The sequence below is a fragment of the Protomyctophum parallelum genome (assembly GCF_964188405.1).
Source record: "Protomyctophum parallelum genome assembly, chromosome: 17".
Lineage (NCBI taxonomy): Eukaryota > Metazoa > Chordata > Actinopteri > Myctophiformes > Myctophidae > Protomyctophum > Protomyctophum parallelum.
Window position 1 is genome coordinate 7,534,918 of NC_139719.1, and position 21,754 is coordinate 7,556,671.

Sequence of the window (21,754 nt, forward strand, 5' to 3'; positions counted from 1 at the left end):
AGACGCCTGCTCTAGTTAGAAATCCTGACACTCCTAGCACAAAACCAGACCTTGAAATTTAGCCATCCACAGCCAAAGTGAGCATATTTCAACAGGTTATGCTGTTTTACTTTATATTTTGAGCACCTTCCCTGACCCTCTCTCTAATGGTCTATAAAATACTCACTGACAAATTTACAGGCTAGTCAGACATGGACTTTCTGGTCTTTGAACCAGCACATAAAACTTAAAATAAAAGTGGGGATAAACGTTTGCCGTACTTGTTATTGTGGGACCAGCAGAGACTGTTGTGGTTGCAATACCTGGACACACATGTACAGTATGAAAATGCCTCTACAATTCTAGATTTATTCTTTAAAATAAAATGTAGATAAACTTCTGATGCCGTACTTCTTGTTGTGGGATGAGTAGGAAGTCTAGTAACTGCGGTTGTAGAATCTGTCTCTGAAACTGGTGTGGTTGTACGAGGGCCTTCTCTTTCTGTTGTGACTGCAATACCTGGGGACACAGATAGGAAAATTCAATTAGTATTCTAATTGAACCATTTTTTATCACATATTTTGTTACAGACACAGATTCCACAGATACAAGATTTGATGAAATTCAAATAAGCACTTAAAATATGATCAGACGTTTCAGATCAGTACATAAAATAAACTAGAGAAAAACTTTTGGTGCCGTACTTCTTGTGGGACTAGAAATATCTGCAGTTGTAGAATCTGGCTCTGGAACAGGTGTGGTTGAACGAATGCCTTCACTTTCTGTTGTGATTTCAATACCTGGTCACACAGATTGAGAAATTCAATTACTATTGAACAATGTTGATATCCTATTTTGATACAGGCACATGAGGCTATACACGTACATGAATCCAACATATACTGTAAATGGAAAAGATTGTGTAAACAGTTAGTTACAGTTAAATTGAGTTATTATAGCTGGACAGTAAATTCTATGTTCAAAGTGATTAGCGGTGAAGTTATTTTCACTAATAGTGCAGATGTTTAACCTGGGGTAGTAGCTGCAGTGACAGGTAGGCGTGTTGTATGGACAATAGGTGAAGTTGCAGTGACTCGTGGTGAAGTTGCAATGACTGGCAGTGAAGTTGCAGTGACTCGTGGTGAAGTTGCAATGACTGGCAGTGACGTTGCATTGTGTCGTGGTGAAGTCGGAATGACTGGAGGTGAAGTTGTATTACCTAATGGAAAGGTTAGATCACATTGTTAAGATAAGACTACTTGTGTTTCTTATATTGCTGAAGTTATTATACTAAAGATCATAATTTAATGTTCTTTTAGTTGTGGTGATGTTGCTTTACCTGATGGAAAGTTTACATTAAATTGTGAAGTTATGATTACCGGTGTTTCTTATATTTCTAAAGTTATAATAATAAAGATTATAATTGAATGTGATTTTTCAACACATTATAATCATAGGGGTATGTCACTGTACTCTTGCATATCCCATTGTCCGCTCCAGTTATATTCAGATATTATAGCAAAATTGAGTACGTATGCATTCAATGATATTATTAGTGGTAAAGGTCTTTTGACTAATGTTTCATTTGTTTTACCTGGGCTAGTAGCAGCAGTGACTGGTGGGGATATTGTCCGCTTCAGTTATGTTCAGATATTAAACTGAGAACTGATTCATTATTCATTGCCACCATTAGTGGTAAAGTTATTTTGACAAATGTTTCATTTGTTTTACCTGGGCTAGTAGCTGCAGTGACTGGTGGGGATGTATGGACTATAGGTGAAGTTGCATTGACTGGTGGTGATGTTACAGTGACTGGTGTTGACGTTATTTTGGGTCGTGGTGACGTTGCATTAACTGGTGGTGAAGTTGCATTGTGTCGTGGCGAAGTTTGAATGACTGGTGGTGATGTTGCATTACATGATGGAAAGGTTACATTATATTGTGAAGTTAATATTACCGGTGATTCTGATATTAGTTATAATAAATAATAATTTAATGTGCTTTTTCAACACATTATAATCATAGGGGTATGTCACTGTACTCTTGCATATCCCTTTGTCCAGTCCAGTTAATTCATTAGACGTTTTATACATTGGAAGTACAGTTTCAATTTGCTTTGATGAAATTGTACCTGCTGGTGAATCTGTGGTGATTGTTGTTAAAGGTGCTGCTGTAGTGGGTGCTTGAGTTGGCGGTAAAACCACTGTAAAAATAAAACTTTCATATCAATATCAACGCAGGCCATGATATATAAATAATAACAAGGAAGAAAAAATACCATTAAACAGGTCATTAAAGAACAACACTGTGAGCTATTATCGGTTGAGTCGACAATTCTTACCCGTGACAACAATAGTTGACGTGTCCACAGGAAGGGAGAAATTAGAGCTGGATGCAGCCTCAACAAGAGTACTAGCCACAGAAGAGGCATCTGGTGTAGTTGCATTTTCCTCTTGGTTGAATATTAATTCAGCCTCCACATTTACTGATCCCGAGCTGTAAAAGTGATTCATTATTATTAATTATAACATTTATGTTATAATAATTACCAAATGTTATGGTACATTAAAGGTACAAATCAATGATACGTTAATATTTATGTACTAAAAACATATATACTTAATACAGTATAACTCCATTGGTGCATACCTGAAGCCGGTTATAACAGTGCGATTGAAATTAGAAAACTTTGCGTTATAGACGATGTCCATCTGTAAACAGAAATTCAGTCATTGCAATTATTACAAAAATAATTACACAGGAACTGTAAAAAAAAAACGCAGTATCCCACCAAGTTCATTTCATGGTTCATGATTAATAGATTTACATTTGATTAATTAATAACAATGTTCTAGAGAACATTTTGAAAGGTGGAGGCAGTCATTTGTAAAAAATCTTTTAATTTTAACTTGTTTAGTTATTTGGTAATTTTACAATTAAAGCAAAACATTTCCATAAAGTATGGTTATTTTTAATCATCATAATTATATATTTGCCAGAGATCAATATAATAGTAATATGCATGATAGGAGGAATCGCTGAAGTTATGGAGAATGTATTGGTAGGTGTTGGATCATCATAATGGTACTTACCACTGAAGCTACTTCGGTTGCTAAGTTCTGGAATGCGACTGAGGATGTGTTTTCAAGGTCTTGTGTGAAGGTTTGCGTTATTTTGAATTGTAACAAGACCTTTGGAATTATTGGTGGTGCAGGTGTTGTAGCTACAGATGAAGCACAATGGGTAGAAACAAACAATCAATAAAACATTAATTTACACACGAACATAGTGTTGTCAATGAAGTTACCTATACAAGTAATCTGCAACACAATTTGATACAATATGTAGTGAGGGTCCCTGCTTCATCTCTCTCTCAGCTAAAGGGTCCTTGGTCAGAAAAACATGAAGACGCCTGCTCTAGTTAGAAATCCTGACACTCCTAGCACAAAACCAGATCTTGAAATGTAGCCGTCCACAGCAGAAGTGAGCATATTTCAACAGGTTATGCTGTTTTACTTTATACTTTGAGCACCTGCCCTGACCCTCTCTCTAACGGTCTATAAAATACTCACTGACAAATTTACAGGCTGTAGTCAGACATGGACTTTCTGGTCTTTGAACCAGCACATAAAACTTAAAATAAAAGTAGGGATAAACGTTTGCCGTACTTGTTATTGTGGGACCAGCAGAGACTGTTGTGGTTGCAATACCTGGACACACATGTACAGTATGAAAATGCCTCTACAATTCTAGATTTATTCTTTAAAATAAAATGTAGATAAACTTCTGATGCCGTACTTCTTGTTGTGGGATGAGTAGGAAGTCTAGTAACTGCGGTTGTAGAATCTGTCTCTGAAACTGGTGTGGTTGTACGAGGGCCTTCTCTTTCTGTTGTGACTGCAATACCTGGGGACACAGATAGGAAAATTCAATTAGTATTCTAATTGAACCATTTTTTATCACATATTTTGTTACAGACACAGATTCCACAGATACAAGATTTGATGAAATTCAAATAAGCACTTAAAATATGATCAGACATTTCAGATCAGTACATAAAATAAACTAGAGAAAAACTTTTGGTGCCGTACTTCTTGTGGGACTAGAAATATCTGCAGTTGTAGAATCTGGCTCTGGAACAGGTGTGGTTGAACGAATGCCTTCACTTTCTGTTGTGATTTCAATACCTGGTCACACAGATTGAGAAATTCAATTACTATTGAACAATGTTGATATCCTATTTTGATACAGGCACATGAGGCTACACGTACATGAATCCAACATATACTGTAAATGGAAAAGATTGTGTAAACAAACAATCAATAAAACATTAATTTACACAACACGAACACAGTGTTGTCAATGAAGTTACCTATACAATGTTTAATCTGCAACACAATTTGATACAATATGTAGTGAGGGTCCCTGCTTCATCTCTCTCTCAGCTAAATGGTCCTTGGTCAGTAAAACATGAAGACGCCTGCTCTAGTTAGAAATCCTGACACTCCTAGCACAAAACCAGACCTTGAAATTTAGCCATCCACAGCCAAAGTGAGCATATTTCAACAGGTTATGCTGTTTTACTTTATATTTTGAGCACCTTCCCTGACCCTCTCTCTAATGGTCTATAAAATACTCACTGACAAATTTACAGGCTAGTCAGACATGGACTTTCTGGTCTTTGAACCAGCACATAAAACTTAAAATAAAAGTGGGGATAAACGTTTGCCGTACTTGTTATTGTGGGACCAGCAGAGACTGTTGTGGTTGCAATACCTGGACACACATGTACAGTATGAAAATGCCTCTACAATTCTAGATGTATTCTTTAAAATAAAATGTAGATAAACTTCTGATGCCGTACTTCTTGTTGTGGGATGAGTAGGAAGTCTAGTAACTGCGGTTGTAGAATCTGTCTCTGAAACTGGTGTGGTTGTACGAGGGCCTTCTCTTTCTGTTGTGACTGCAATACCTGGGGACACAGATAGGAAAATTCAATTAGTATTCTAATTGAACCATTTTTTATCACATATTTTGTTACAGACACAGATTCCACAGATACAAGATTTGATGAAATTCAAATAAGCACTTAAAATATGATCAGACGTTTCAGATCAGTACATAAAATAAACTAGAGAAAAACTTTTGGTGCCGTACTTCTTGTGGGACTAGAAATATCTGCAGTTGTAGAATCTGGCTCTGGAACAGGTGTGGTTGAACGAATGCCTTCACTTTCTGTTGTGATTTCAATACCTGGTCACACAGATTGAGAAATTCAATTACTATTGAACAATGTTGATATCCTATTTTGATACAGGCACATGAGGCTACACGTACATGAATCCAACATATACTGTAAATGGAAAAGATTGTGTAAACAAACAATCAATAAAACATTAATTTACACAACACGAACACAGTGTTGTCAATGAAGTTACCTATACAATGTTTAATCTGCAACACAATTTGATACAATATGTAGTGAGGGTCCCTGCTTCATCTCTCTCTCAGCTAAATGGTCCTTGGTCAGTAAAACATGAAGACGCCTGCTCTAGTTAGAAATCCTGACACTCCTAGCACAAAACCAGACCTTGAAATGTAGCCATCCACAGCCAAAGTGAGCATATTTCAACAGGTTATGCTGTTTTACTTTATATTTTGAGCACCTTCCCTGACCCTCTCTCTAATGGTCTATAAAATACTCACTGACAAATTTACAGGCTAGTCAGACATGGACTTTCTGGTCTTTGAACCAGCACATAAAACTTAAAATAAAAGTGGGGATAAACGTTTGCCGTACTTGTTATTGTGGGACCAGCAGAGACTGTTGTGGTTGCAATACCTGGACACACATGTACAGTATGAAAATGCCTCTACAATTCTAGATTTATTCTTTAAAATAAAATGTAGATAAACTTCTGATGCCGTACTTCTTGTTGTGGGATGAGTAGGAAGTCTAGTAACTGCGGTTGTAGAATCTGTCTCTGAAACTGGTGTGGTTGTACGAGGGCCTTCTCTTTCTGTTGTGACTGCAATACCTGGGGACACAGATAGGAAAATTCAATTAGTATTCTAATTGAACCATTTTTTATCACATATTTTGTTACAGACACAGATTCCACAGATACAAGATTTGATGAAATTCAAATAAGCACTTAAAATATGATCAGACGTTTCAGATCAGTACATAAAATAAACTAGAGAAAAACTTTTGGTGCCGTACTTCTTGTGGGACTAGAAATATCTGCAGTTGTAGAATCTGGCTCTGGAACAGGTGTGGTTGAACGAATGCCTTCACTTTCTGTTGTGATTTCAATACCTGGTCACACAGATTGAGAAATTCAATTACTATTGAACAATGTTGATATCCTATTTTGATACAGGCACATGAGGCTACACGTACATGAATCCAACATATACTGTAAATGGAAAAGATTGTGTAAACAAACAATCAATAAAACATTAATTTACACAACACGAACACAGTGTTGTCAATGAAGTTACCTATACAATGTTTAATCTGCAACACAATTTGATACAATATGTAGTGAGGGTCCCTGCTTCATCTCTCTCTCAGCTAAATGGTCCTTGGTCAGTAAAACATGAAGACGCCTGCTCTAGTTAGAAATCCTGACACTCCTAGCACAAAACCAGACCTTGAAATTTAGCCATCCACAGCCAAAGTGAACATATTTCAACAGGTTATGCTGTTTTACTTTATATTTTGAGCACCTTCCCTGACCCTCTCTCTAATGGTCTATAAAATACTCACTGACAAATTTACAGGCTAGTCAGACATGGACTTTCTGGTCTTTGAACCAGCACATAAAACTTAAAATAAAAGTGGGGATAAACATTTGCCGTACTTGTTATTGTGGGACCAGCAGAGACTGTTGTGGTTGCAATACCTGGACCTGCAGTAGTGGCAGCAGCAGTGGTGGCAGCAGCAGTAGTGGCAGCTGCAGTTGTGGCAGCTGCAGTGGTGGCAGCTGCAGTTGTGGCAGCTGCAGTAGTGGCACCAGCAGTAGTGGCAGCTGCAGTTGTGGCAGCAGCAGTAGTGGCAGCTGCAGTGGTGGCAGCTGCAGTAGTGGCAGCAGCAGTGGTGACAGCTGCAGTTGTGGCAGCAGCAGTAGTGGCAGCTGCAGTGGTGGCAGCTGCAGTTGTGGCAGCAGCAGTAGTGGCAGCTGCAGTGGTGGCAGCAGCAGTTGTGGCAGCAGCAGTGGTGGCAGCTGCAGTGGTGGCAGCAGCAGTTGTGGCAGCAGCAGTTGTGGCAGCAACAGTAGTGGCAGCTGCAGTGGTGGCAGCTGCAGTGGTGGCAGCTGCAGTGGTGGCAGCAGCAGTTGTGGCAGCTGCAGTGGTGGCAGCAGCAGTAGTGGCAGCTGCAGTGGTGGCAGCAGCAGTTGTGGCAGCTGCAGTGGTGGCAGCTGCAGTTGTGGCAGCAGCAGTAGTGGCAGCTGCAGTGGTGGCAGCAGCAGTTGTGGCAGCAGCAGTGGTGGCAGCTGCAGTGGTGGCAGCAGCAGTTGTGGCAGCAGCAGTGGTGGCAGCAGCAGTTGTGGCAGCAGCAGTTGTGGCAGCAACAGTAGTGGCAGCTGCAGTGGTGGCAGCTGCAGTGGTGGCAGCTGCAGTGGTGGCAGCAGCAGTTGTGGCAGCAGCAGTAGTGGCAGCTGCAGTTGTGGCAGCAACAGTAGTGGCAGCTGCAGTGGTGGCAGCAGCAGTAGTGGCAGCTGCAGTGGTGGCAGCAGCAGTTGTGGCAGCTGCAGTGGTGGCAGCTGCAGTGGTGGCAGCAGCAGTTGTGGCAGCTGCAGTGGTGGCAGCAGCAGTAGTGGCAGCTGCAGTGATGGCAGCAGCAGTTGTGGCAGCAGCAGTCGTGGCAGCTGCAGTGGTGGCAGCTGCAGTTGTGGCAGCAGCAGTAGTGGCAGCTGCAGTGGTGGCAGCAGCAGTTGTGGCAGCAGCAGTGGTGGCAGCTGCAGTGGTGGCAGCAGCAGTTGTGGCAGCAGCAGTGGTGGCAGCAGCAGTTGTGGCAGCAGCAGTTGTGGCAGCAACAGTAGTGGCAGCTGCAGTGGTGGCAGCTGCAGTGGTGGCAGCTGCAGTGGTGGCAGCAGCAGTTGTGGCAGCAGCAGTAGTGGCAGCTGCAGTTGTGGCAGCAACAGTAGTGGCAGCTGCAGTGGTGGCAGCAGCAGTAGTGGCAGCTGCAGTGGTGGCAGCAGCAGTTGTGGCAGCTGCAGTGGTGGCAGCAGCAGTAGTGGCAGCTGCAGTTTCTGTTGTGATTTCAATACCTGGTCACACAGATTGAGAAATTCAATTACTATTGAACAATGTTGATATCCTATTTTGATACAGGCACATGAGGCTACACGTACATGAATCCAACATATACTGTAAATGGAAAAGATTGTGTAAACAAACAATCAATAAAACATTAATTTACACAACACGAACACAGTGTTGTCAATGAAGTTACCTATACAATGTTTAATCTGCAACACAATTTGATACAATATGTAGTGAGGGTCCCTGCTTCATCTCTCTCTCAGCTAAATGGTCCTTGGTCAGTAAAACATGAAGACGCCTGCTCTAGTTAGAAATCCTGACACTCCTAGCACAAAACCAGACCTTGAAATTTAGCCATCCACAGCCAAAGTGAGCATATTTCAACAGGTTATGCTGTTTTACTTTATATTTTGAGCACCTTCCCTGACCCTCTCTCTAATGGTCTATAAAATACTCACTGACAAATTTACAGGCTAGTCAGACATGGACTTTCTGGTCTTTGAACCAGCACATAAAACTTAAAATAAAAGTGGGGATAAACATTTGCCGTACTTGTTATTGTGGGACCAGCAGAGACTGTTGTGGTTGCAATACCTGGACCTGCAGTAGTGGCAGCAGCAGTGGTGGCAGCAGCAGTAGTGGCAGCTGCAGTTGTGGCACCAGCAGTAGTGGCAGCTGCAGTGGTGGCAGCTGCAGTAGTGGCAGCAGCAGTGGTGACAGCTGCAGTTGTGGCAGCAGCAGTAGTGGCAGCTGCAGTGGTGGCAGCTGCAGTTGTGGCAGCAGCAGTAGTGGCAGCTGCAGTGGTGGCAGCAGCAGTTGTGGCAGCAGCAGTGGTGGCAGCTGCAGTGGTGGCAGCAGCAGTTGTGGCAGCAGCAGTTGTGGCAGCAACAGTAGTGGCAGCTGCAGTGGTGGCAGCTGCAGTGGTGGCAGCTGCAGTGGTGGCAGCAGCAGTTGTGGCAGCTGCAGTGGTGGCAGCAGCAGTAGTGGCAGCTGCAGTGGTGGCAGCAGCAGTTGTGGCAGCTGCAGTGGTGGCAGCTGCAGTTGTGGCAGCAGCAGTAGTGGCAGCTGCAGTGGTGGCAGCAGCAGTTGTGGCAGCAGCAGTGGTGGCAGCTGCAGTGGTGGCAGCAGCAGTTGTGGCAGCAGCAGTGGTGGCAGCAGCAGTTGTGGCAGCAGCAGTTGTGGCAGCAACAGTAGTGGCAGCTGCAGTGGTGGCAGCTGCAGTGGTGGCAGCTGCAGTGGTGGCAGCAGCAGTTGTGGCAGCAGCAGTAGTGGCAGCTGCAGTTGTGGCAGCAACAGTAGTGGCAGCTGCAGTGGTGGCAGCAGCAGTAGTGGCAGCTGCAGTGGTGGCAGCAGCAGTTGTGGCAGCTGCAGTGGTGGCAGCTGCAGTGGTGGCAGCAGCAGTTGTGGCAGCTGCAGTGGTGGCAGCAGCAGTAGTGGCAGCTGCAGTGGTGGCAGCAGCAGTTGTGGCAGCAGCAGTCGTGGCAGCTGCAGTGGTGGCAGCTGCAGTTGTGGCAGCAGCAGTAGTGGCAGCTGCAGTGGTGGCAGCAGCAGTTGTGGCAGCAGCAGTGGTGGCAGCTGCAGTGGTGGCAGCAGCAGTTGTGGCAGCAGCAGTGGTGGCAGCAGCAGTTGTGGCAGCAGCAGTTGTGGCAGCAACAGTAGTGGAAGCTGCAGTGGTGGCAGCTGCAGTGGTGGCAGCTGCAGTGGTGGCAGCAGCAGTTGTGGCAGCAGCAGTAGTGGCAGCTGCAGTTGTGGCAGCAACAGTAGTGGCAGCTGCAGTGGTGGCAGCAGCAGTAGTGGCAGCTGCAGTGGTGGCAGCAGCAGTTGTGGCAGCTGCAGTGGTGGCAGCTGCAGTGGTGGCAGCAGCAGTTGTGGCAGCTGCAGTGGTGGCAGCAGCAGTAGTGGCAGCTGCAGTTTCTGTTGTGATTTCAATACCTGGTCACACAGATTGAGAAATTCAATTACTATTGAACAATGTTGATATCCTATTTTGATACAGGCACATGAGGCTACACGTACATGAATCCAACATATACTGTAAATGGAAAAGATTGTGTAAACAAACAATCAATAAAACATTAATTTACACAACACGAACACAGTGTTGTCAATGAAGTTACCTATACAATGTTTAATCTGCAACACAATTTGATACAATATGTAGTGAGGGTCCCTGCTTCATCTCTCTCTCAGCTAAATGGTCCTTGGTCAGTAAAACATGAAGACGCCTGCTCTAGTTAGAAATCCTGACACTACTAGCACAAAACCAGACCTTGAAATTTAGCCATCCACAGCCAAAGTGAGCATATTTCAACAGGTTATGCTGTTTTACTTTATATTTTGAGCACCTTCCCTGACCCTCTCTCTAATGGTCTATAAAATACTCACTGACAAATTTACAGGCTAGTCAGACATGGACTTTCTGGTCTTTGAACCAGCACATAAAACTTAAAATAAAAGTGGGGATAAACGTTTGCCGTACTTGTTATTGTGGGACCAGCAGAGACTGTTGTGGTTGGAATACCTGGACACACATGTACAGTATGAAAATGCCTCTACAATTCTAGATTTATTCTTTAAAATAAAATGTAGATAAACTTCTGATGCCGTACTTCTTGTTGTGGGATGAGTAGGAAGTCTAGTAACTGCGGTTGTAGAATCTGTCTCTGAAACTGGTGTGGTTGTACGAGGGCCTTCTCTTTCTGTTGTGACTGCAATACCTGGGGACACAGATAGGAAAATTCAATTAGTATTCTAATTGAACCATTTTCTATCACATATTTTGTTACAGACACAGATTCCACAGATACAAGATTTGATGAAATTCAAATAAGCACTTAAAATATGATCAGACGTTTCAGATCAGTACATAAAATAAACTAGAGAAAAACTTTTGGTGCCGTACTTCTTGTGGGACTAGAAATATCTGCAGTTGTAGAATCTGGCTCTGGAACAGGTGTGGTTGAACGAATGCCTTCACTTTCTGTTGTGATTTCAATACCTGGTCACACAGATTGAGAAATTCAATTACTATTGAACAATGTTGATATCCTATTTTGATACAGGCACATGAGGCTATACACGTACATGAATCCAACATATACTGTAAATGGAAAAGATTGTGTAAACAGTTAGTTACAGTTAAATTGAGTTATTATAGCTGGACAGTAAATTCTATGTTCAAAGTGATTAGCGGTGAAGTTATTTTCACTAATAGTGCAGATGTTTAACCTGGGGTAGTAGCTGCAGTGACAGGTAGGCGTGTTGTATGGACAATAGGTGAAGTTGCAGTGACTCGTGGTGAAGTTGCAATGACTGGCAGTGAAGTTGCAGTGACTCGTGGTGAAGTTGCAATGACTGGCAGTGACGTTGCATTGTGTCGTGGTGAAGTCGGAATGACTGGAGGTGAAGTTGTATTACCTAATGGAAAGGTTAGATCACATTGTTAAGATAAGACTACTTGTGTTTCTTATATTGCTGAAGTTATTATACTAAAGATCATAATTTAATGTTCTTTTAGTTGTGGTGATGTTGCTTTACCTGATGGAAAGTTTACATTAAATTGTGAAGTTATGATTACCGGTGTTTCTTATATTTCTAAAGTTATAATAATAAAGATTATAATTGAATGTGATTTTTCAACACATTATAATCATAGGGGTATGTCACTGTACTCTTGCATATCCCATTGTCCGCTCCAGTTATATTCAGATATTATAGCAAAATTGAGTACGTATGCATTCAATGATATTATTAGTGGTAAAGGTCTTTTGACTAATGTTTCATTTGTTTTACCTGGGCTAGTAGCAGCAGTGACTGGTGGGGATATTGTCCGCTTCAGTTATGTTCAGATATTAAACTGAGTACTGATTCATTATTCATTGCCACCATTAGTGGTAAAGTTATTTTGACAAATGTTTCATTTGTTTTACCTGGGCTAGTAGCTGCAGTGACTGGTGGGGATGTATGGACTATAGGTGAAGTTGCATTGACTGGTGGTGATGTTACAGTGACTGGTGTTGACGTTATTTTGGGTCGTGGTGACGTTGCATTAACTGGTGGTGAAGTTGCATTGTGTCGTGGCGAAGTTTGAATGACTGGTGGTGATGTTGCATTACATGATGGAAAGGTTACATTATATTGTGAAGTTAATATTACCGGTGATTCTGATATTAGTTACAATAAATAATAATTTAATGTGCTTTTTCAACACATTATAATCATAGGGGTATGTCACTGTACTCTTGCATATCCCTTTGTCCAGTCCAGTTAATTCATTAGACGTTTTATACATTGGAAGTACAGTTTCAATTTGCTTTGATGAAATTGTACCTGCTGGTGAATCTGTGGTGATTGTTGTTAAAGGTGCTGCTGTAGTGGGTGCTTGAGTTGGCGGCAAAACCACTGTAAAAATAAAACTTTCATATCAATATCAACGCAGGCCATGATATATAAATAATAACAAGGAAGAAAAAATACCATTAAACAGGTCATTAAAGAACAACACTGTGAGCTATTATCGGTTGAGTCGACAATTCTTACCCGTGACAACAATAGTTGACGTGTCCACAGGAAGGGAGAAATTAGAGCTGGATGCAGCCTCAACAAGAGTACTAGCCACAGAAGAGGCATCTGGTGTAGTTGCATTTTCCTCTTGGTTGAATATTAATTCAGCCTCCACATTTACTGATCCCGAGCTGTAAAAGTGATTCATTATTATTAATTATAACATTTATGTTATAATAATTACCAAATGTAATGGTACATTAAAGGTACAAATCAATGATATGTTAATATTTATGTACTAAAAACATATATACTTAATACAGTATAACTCCATTGGTGCATACCTGAAGCCGGTTATAACAGTGCGATTGAAATTAGAAAACTTTGCGTTATAGACGATGTCCATCTGTAAACAGAAATTCAGTCATTGCAATTATTACAAAAATAATTACACAGGAACTGTAAAAAAAAAACGCAGTATCCCACCAAGTTCATTTCATGGTCCATGATTAATAGATTTACATTTGATTAATTAATAACAATGTTCTAGAGAACATTTTGAAAGGTGGAGGCAGTCATTTGTAAAAAATCTTTTAATTTTAACTTGTTTAGTTATTTGGTAATTTTACAATTAAAGCAAAACATTTCCATAAAGTATGGTTATTTTTAATCATCATAATTATATATTTGCCAGAGATCAATATAATAGTAATATGCATGATAGGAGGAATCGCTGAAGTTATGGAGAATGTATTGGTAGGTGTTGGATCATCATAATGGTACTTACCACTGAAGCTACTTCGGTTGCTAAGTTCTGGAATGCGACTGAGGATGTGTTTTCAAGGTCTTGTGTGAAGGTTTGCGTTATTTTGAATTGTAACAAGACCTTTGGAATTATTGGTGGTGCAGGTGTTGTAGCTACAGATGAAGCACAATGGGTAGAAACAAACAATCAATAAAACATTAATTTACACACGAACATAGTGTTGTCAATGAAGTTACCTATACAAGTAATCTGCAACACAATTTGATACAATATGTAGTGAGGGTCCCTGCTTCATCTCTCTCTCAGCTAAAGGGTCCTTGGTCAGAAAAACATGAAGACGCCTGCTCTAGTTAGAAATCCTGACACTCCTAGCACAAAACCAGATCTTGAAATGTAGCCGTCCACAGCAGAAGTGAGCATATTTCAACAGGTTATGCTGTTTTACTTTATACTTTGAGCACCTGCCCTGACCCTCTCTCTAACGGTCTATAAAATACTCACTGACAAATTTACAGGCTGTAGTCAGACATGGACTTTCTGGTCTTTGAACCAGCACATAAAACTTCAAATAAAAGTAGGGATAAACGTTTGCCGTACTTGTTATTGTGGGACCACAGAGACTGTTGTGGTTGCAATACCCGGACACACATGTAGGCCTACAGTATGAAAATGCCTCTACAATTCTAGATTTAATCTTTAAAATAAAATGTAGATAAACTTCTGATGCCGTACTTGTTGTTGTGGGATGAGTAGGAAGTCTAGTAACTGCGGTTGTAGAATCTGTCTCTGAAACTGGTGTGGTTGTACGAGTGCCTTCTCTTTCTGTTGTGACTGCAATACCTGGGGACACAGATAGGAAAATTCAATTAGTATTCTAATTGAACCATTTTTTATCACATATTTTGTTACAGACACAGATTCCACAGATACAAGATTTGATGAAATTCAAATAAGCACTTAAAATATGATCAGACATTTCAGATCAGTACATAAAATAAACTAGAGAAAAACTTTTGGTGCCGTACTTCTTGTGGGACTAGAAATATCTGCAGTTGTAGAATCTGGCTCTGGAACAGGTGTGGTTGAACGAATGCCTTCACTTTCTGTTGTGATTTCAATACCTGGTCACACAGATTGAGAAATTCAATTACTATTGAACAATGTTGATATCCTATTTTGATACAGGCACATGAGGCTACACGTACATGAATCCAACATATACTGTAAATGGAAAAGATTGTGTAAACAAACAATCAATAAAACATTAATTTACACAACACGAACACAGTGTTGTCAATGAAGTTACCTATACAATGTTTAATCTGCAACACAATTTGATACAATATGTAGTGAGGGTCCCTGCTTCATCTCTCTCTCAGCTAAATGGTCCTTGGTCAGTAAAACATGAAGACGCCTGCTCTAGTTAGAAATCCTGACACTCCTAGCACAAAACCAGACCTTGAAATTTAGCCATCCACAGCCAAAGTGAGCATATTTCAACAGGTTATGCTGTTTTACTTTATATTTTGAGCACCTTCCCTGACCCTCTCTCTAATGGTCTATAAAATACTCACTGACAAATTTACAGGCTAGTCAGACATGGACTTTCTGGTCTTTGAACCAGCACATAAAACTTAAAATAAAAGTGGGGATAAACGTTTGCCGTACTTGTTATTGTGGGACCAGCAGAGACTGTTGTGGTTGCAATACCTGGACACACATGTACAGTATGAAAATGCCTCTACAATTCTAGATGTATTCTTTAAAATAAAATGTAGATAAACTTCTGATGCCGTACTTCTTGTTGTGGGATGAGTAGGAAGTCTAGTAACTGCGGTTGTAGAATCTGTCTCTGAAACTGGTGTGGTTGTACGAGGGCCTTCTCTTTCTGTTGTGACTGCAATACCTGGGGACACAGATAGGAAAATTCAATTAGTATTCTAATTGAACCATTTTTTATCACATATTTTGTTACAGACACAGATTCCACAGATACAAGATTTGATGAAATTCAAATAAGCACTTAAAATATGATCAGACGTTTCAGATCAGTACATAAAATAAACTAGAGAAAAACTTTTGGTGCCGTACTTCTTGTGGGACTAGAAATATCTGCAGTTGTAGAATCTGGCTCTGGAACAGGTGTGGTTGAACGAATGCCTTCACTTTCTGTTGTGATTTCAATACCTGGTCACACAGATTGAGAAATTCAATTACTATTGAACAATGTTGATATCCTATTTTGATACAGGCACATGAGGCTACACGTACATGAATCCAACATATACTGTAAATGGAAAAGATTGTGTAAACAAACAATCAATAAAACATTAATTTACACAACACGAACACAGTGTTGTCAATGAAGTTACCTATACAATGTTTAATCTGCAACACAATTTGATACAATATGTAGTGAGGGTCCCTGCTTCATCTCTCTCTCAGCTAAATGGTCCTTGGTCAGTAAAACATGAAGACGCCTGCTCTAGTTAGAAATCCTGACACTCCTAGCACAAAACCAGACCTTGAAATGTAGCCATCCACAGCCAAAGTGAGCATATTTCAACAGGTTATGCTGTTTTACTTTATATTTTGAGCACCTTCCCTGACCCTCTCTCTAATGGTCTATAAAATACTCACTGACAAATTTACAGGCTAGTCAGACATGGACTTTCTGGTCTTTGAACCAGCACATAAAACTTAAATTAAAAGTGGGGATAAACATTTGCCGTACTTGTTATTGTGGGACCAGCAGAGACTGTTGTGGTTGCAATACCTGGACCTGCAGTAGTGGCAGCAGCAGTGGTGGCAGCAGCAGTAGTGGCAGCTGCAGTTGTGGCACCAGCAGTAGTGGCAGCTGCAGTGGTGGCAGCTGCAGTAGTGGCAGCAGCAGTGGTGACAGCTGCAGTTGTGGCAGCAGCAGTAGTGGCAGCTGCAGTGGTGGCAGCTGCAGTTGTGGCAGCAGCAGTAGTGGCAGCTGCAGTGGTGGCAGCAGCAGTTGTGGCAGCAGCAGTGGTGGCAGCTGCAGTGGTGGCAGCAGCAGTTGTGGCAGCAGCAGTTGTGGCAGCAACAGTAGTGGCAGCTGCAGTGGTGGCAGCTGCAGTGGTGGCAGCTGCAGTGGTGGCAGCAGCAGTTGTGGCAGCTGCAGTGGTGGCAGCAGCAGTAGTGGCAGCTGCAGTGGTGGCAGCAGCAGTTGTGGCAGCTGCAGTGGTGGCAGCTGCAGTTGTGGCAGCAGCAGTAGTGGCAGCTGCAGTGGTGGCAGCAGCAGTTGTGGCAGCAGCAGTGGTGGCAGCTGCAGTGGTGGCAGCAGCAGTTGTGGCAGCAGCAGTGGTGGCAGCAGCAGTTGTGGCAGCAGCAGTTGTGGCAGCAACAGTAGTGGCAGCTGCAGTGGTGGCAGCTGCAGTGGTGGCAGCTGCAGTGGTGGCAGCAGCAGTTGTGGCAGCAGCAGTAGTGGCAGCTGCAGTTGTGGCAGCAACAGTAGTGGCAGCTGCAGTGGTGGCAGCAGCAGTAGTGGCAGCTGCAGTGGTGGCAGCAGCAGTTGTGGCAGCTGCAGTGGTGGCAGCTGCAGTGGTGGCAGCAGCAGTTGTGGCAGCTGCAGTGGTGGCAGCAGCAGTAGTGGCAGCTGCAGTGGTGGCAGCAGCAGTTGTGGCAGCAGCAGTCGTGGCAGCTGCAGTGGTGGCAGCTGCAGTTGTGGCAGCAGCAGTAGTGGCAGCTGCAGTGGTGGCAGCAGCAGTTGTGGCAGCAGCAGTTGTGGCAGCAACAGTAGTGGCAGCTGCAGTGGTGGCAGCTGCAGTGGTGGCAGCTGCAGTGGTGGCAGCAGCAGTTGTGGCAGCAGCAGTAGTGGCAGCTGCAGTTGTGGCAGCAACAGTAGTGGCAGCTGCAGTGGTGGCAGCAGCAGTAGTGGCAGCTGCAGTGGTGGCAGCAGCAGTTGTGGCAGCTGCAGTGGTGGCAGCTGCAGTGGTGGCAGCAGCAGTTGTGGCAGCTGCAGTGGTGGCAGCAGCAGTAGTGGCAGCTGCAGTTTCTGTTGTGATTTCAATACCTGGTCACACAGATTGAGAAATTCAATTACTATTGAACAATGTTGATATCCTATTTTGATACAGGCACATGAGGCTACACGTACATGAATCCAACATATACTGTAAATGGAAAAGATTGTGTAAACAAACAATCAATAAAACATTAATTTACACAACACGAACACAGTGTTGTCAATGAAGTTACCTATACAATGTTTAATCTGCAACACAATTTGATACAATATGTAGTGAGGGTCCCTGCTTCATCTCTCTCTCAGCTAAATGGTCCTTGGTCAGTAAAACATGAAGACGCCTGCTCTAGTTAGAAATCCTGACACTACTAGCACAAAACCAGACCTTGAAATTTAGCCATCCACAGCCAAAGTGAGCATATTTCAACAGGTTATGCTGTTTTACTTTATATTTTGAGCACCTTCCCTGACCCTCTCTCTAATGGTCTATAAAATACTCACTGACAAATTTACAGGCTAGTCAGACATGGACTTTCTGGTCTTTGAACCAGCACATAAAACTTAAAATAAAAGTGGGGATAAACGTTTGCCGTACTTGTTATTGTGGGACCAGCAGAGACTGTTGTGGTTGCAATACCTGGACACACATGTACAGTATGAAAATGCCTCTACAATTCTAGATTTATTCTTTAAAATAAAATGTAGATAAACTTCTGATGCCGTACTTCTTGTTGTGGGATGAGTAGGAAGTCTAGTAACTGCGGTTGTAGAATCTGTCTCTGAAACTGGTGTGGTTGTACGAGGGCCTTCTCTTTCTGTTGTGACTGCAATACCTGGGGACACAGATAGGAAAATTCAATTAGTATTCTAATTGAACCATTTTTTATCACATATTTTGTTACAGACACAGATTCCACAGATACAAGATTTGATGAAATTCAAATAAGCACTTAAAATATGATCAGACGTTTCAGATCAGTACATAAAATAAACTAGAGAAAAACTTTTGGTGCCGTACTTCTTGTGGGACTAGAAATATCTGCAGTTGTAGAATCTGGCTCTGGAACAGGTGTGGTTGAACGAATGCCTTCACTTTCTGTTGTGATTTCAATACCTGGTCACACAGATTGAGAAATTCAATTACTATTGAACAATGTTGATATCCTATTTTGATACAGGCACATGAGGCTATACACGTACATGAATCCAACATATACTGTAAATGGAAAAGATTGTGTAAACAGTTAGTTACAGTTAAATTGAGTTATTATAGCTGGACAGTAAATTCTATGTTCAAAGTGATTAGCGGTGAAGTTATTTTCACTAATAGTGCAGATGTTTAACCTGGGGTAGTAGCTGCAGTGACAGGTAGGCGTGTTGTATGGACAATAGGTGAAGTTGCAGTGACTCGTGGTGAAGTTGCAATGACTGGCAGTGAAGTTGCAGTGACTCGTGGTGAAGTTGCAATGACTGGCAGTGACGTTGCATTGTGTCGTGGTGAAGTCGGAATGACTGGAGGTGAAGTTGTATTACCTAATGGAAAGGTTAGATCACATTGTTAAGATAAGACTACTTGTGTTTCTTATATTGCTGAAGTTATTATACTAAAGATCATAATTTAATGTTCTTTTAGTTGTGGTGATGTTGCTTTACCTGATGGAAAGTTTACATTAAATTGTGAAGTTATGATTACCGGTGTTTCTTATATTTCTAAAGTTATAATAATAAAGATTATAATTGAATGTGATTTTTCAACACATTATAATCATAGGGGTATGTCACTGTACTCTTGCATATCCCATTGTCCGCTCCAGTTATATTCAGATATTATAGCAAAATTGAGTACGTATGCATTCAATGATATTATTAGTGGTAAAGGTCTTTTGACTAATGTTTCATTTGTTTTACCTGGGCTAGTAGCAGCAGTGACTGGTGGGGATATTGTCCGCTTCAGTTATGTTCAGATATTAAACTGAGAACTGATTCATTATTCATTGCCACCATTAGTGGTAAAGTTATTTTGACAAATGTTTCATTTGTTTTACCTGGGCTAGTAGCTGCAGTGACTGGTGGGGATGTATGGACTATAGGTGAAGTTGCATTGACTGGTGGTGATGTTACAGTGACTGGTGTTGACGTTATTTTGGGTCGTGGTGACGTTGCATTAACTGGTGGTGAAGTTGCATTGTGTCGTGGCGAAGTTTGAATGACTGGTGGTGATGTTGCATTACATGATGGAAAGGTTACATTATATTGTGAAGTTAATATTACCGGTGATTCTGATATTAGTTATAATAAATAATAATTTAATGTGCTTTTTCAACACATTATAATCATAGGGGTATGTCACTGTACTCTTGCATATCCCTTTGTCCAGTCCAGTTAATTCATTAGACGTTTTATACATTGGAAGTACAGTTTCAATTTGCTTTGATGAAATTGTACCTGCTGGTGAATCTGTGGTGATTGTTGTTAAAGGTGCTGCTGTAGTGGGTGCTTGAGTTGGCGGCAAAACCACTGTAAAAATAAAACTTTCATATCAATATCAACGCAGGCCATGATATATAAATAATAACAAGGAAGAAAAAATACCATTAAACAGGTCATTAAAGAACAACACTGTGAGCTATTATCGGTTGAGTCGACAATTCTTACCCGTGACAACAATAGTTGACGTGTCCACAGGAAGGGAGAAATTAGAGCTGGATGCAGCCTCAACAAGAGTACTAGCCACAGAAGAGGCATCTGGTGTAGTTGCATTTTCCTCTTGGTTGAATATTAATTCAGCCTCCACATTTACTGATCCCGAGCTGTAAAAGTGATTCATTATTATTAATTATAACATTTATGTTATAATAATTACCAAATGTTATGGTACATTAAAGGTACAAATCAATGATACGTTAATATTTATGTACTAAAAACATATATACTTAATACAGTATAACTCCATTGGTGCATACCTGAAGCCGGTTATAACAGTGCGATTGAAATTAGAAAACTTTGCGTTATAGACGATGTCCATCTGTAAACAGAAATTCAGTCATTGCAATTATTACAAAAATAATTACACAGGAACTGTAAAAAAAAAAAACGCAGTATCCCACCAAGTTCATTTCATGGTTCATGATTAATAGATTTACATTTGATTAATTAATAACAATGTTCTAGAGAACATTTTGAAAGGTGGAGGCAGTCATTTGTAAAAAATCTTTTAATTTTAACTTGTTTAGTTATTTGGTAATTTTACAATTAAAGCAAAACATTTCCATAAAGTATGGTTATTTTTAATCATCATAATTATATATTTGCCAGAGATCAATATAATAGTAATATGCATGATAGGAGGAATCGCTGAAGTTATGGAGAATGTATTGGTAGGTGTTGGATCATCATAATGGTACTTACCACTGAAGCTACTTCGGTTGCTAAGTTCTGGAATGCGACTGAGGATGTGTTTTCAAGGTCTTGTGTGAAGGTTTGCGTTATTTTGAATTGTAACAAGACCTTTGGAATTATTGGTGGTGCAGGTGTTGTAGCTACAGATGAAGCACAATGGGTAGAAACAAACAATCAATAAAACATTAATTTACACACGAACATAGTGTTGTCAATGAAGTTACCTATACAAGTAATCTGCAACACAATTTGATACAATATGTAGTGAGGGTCCCTGCTTCATCTCTCTCTCAGCTAAAGGGTCCTTGGTCAGAAAAACATGAAGACGCCTGCTCTAGTTAGAAATCCTGACACTCCTAGCACAAAACCAGACCTTGAAATTTAGCCGTCCACAGCCAAAGTGAGCATATTTCAACAGATTATGCTGTTTTACTTTATATTTTGAGCACCTGCCCTGACCCTCTCTCTAAAGGTCTATAAAATATACTCACTGACAAATTTACAGGCTGTAGTCAGACTGGTCTTTGAACCAGCACATAAAACTTAAAATAAAAGTAGGGATAAACGTTTGCCGTACTTGTTATTGTGGGACCAGCAGAGACTGTTGTGGTTGCAATACCCGGACATGCACACATGTAGGCCTACAGTATGAAAATGCCTCTACAATTCTAGATTTAATATTTAAAATAAAATGTAGATAAACTTCTGATGCCGTACTTGTTGTGGGATGAGTAGGAAGTCTAGTAACTGCGGTTGTAGAATCTGTCTCTGAAACTGGTGTGGTTGTACGAGGGCCTTCTCTTTCTGTTGTGACTGCAATACCTGGGGACACAGATAGGAAAATT

The 21,754-nt window shown here is 41.2% G+C and overlaps 1 protein-coding gene across 1 annotated transcript; it reads right to left on the bottom strand.

The window, feature by feature from the left end:
- Positions 1–2,294: 2,294 nt before the first annotated feature.
- Positions 2,295–21,045, bottom strand: LOC310874573 (uncharacterized protein; the record flags this gene model as incomplete). The annotated part of the gene is made up of 13 exons (XM_083787431.1): positions 20,919–21,045; positions 20,474–20,535; positions 20,166–20,320; positions 19,956–20,027; positions 18,855–19,043; positions 13,541–13,671; positions 13,098–13,159; positions 12,790–12,944; positions 12,580–12,651; positions 11,479–11,667; positions 3,072–3,202; positions 2,629–2,690; positions 2,295–2,475 (listed from the first exon to the last, which is right to left on the bottom strand). The coding sequence occupies exons 2-13, from the start codon at positions 20,533–20,535 to the stop codon at positions 2,295–2,297; spliced, it is 1,461 nt and encodes a 486-aa protein (XP_083643557.1). The 5' UTR covers positions 20,919–21,045.
- Between the last annotated feature and the right edge of the window lie 709 nt (positions 21,046–21,754).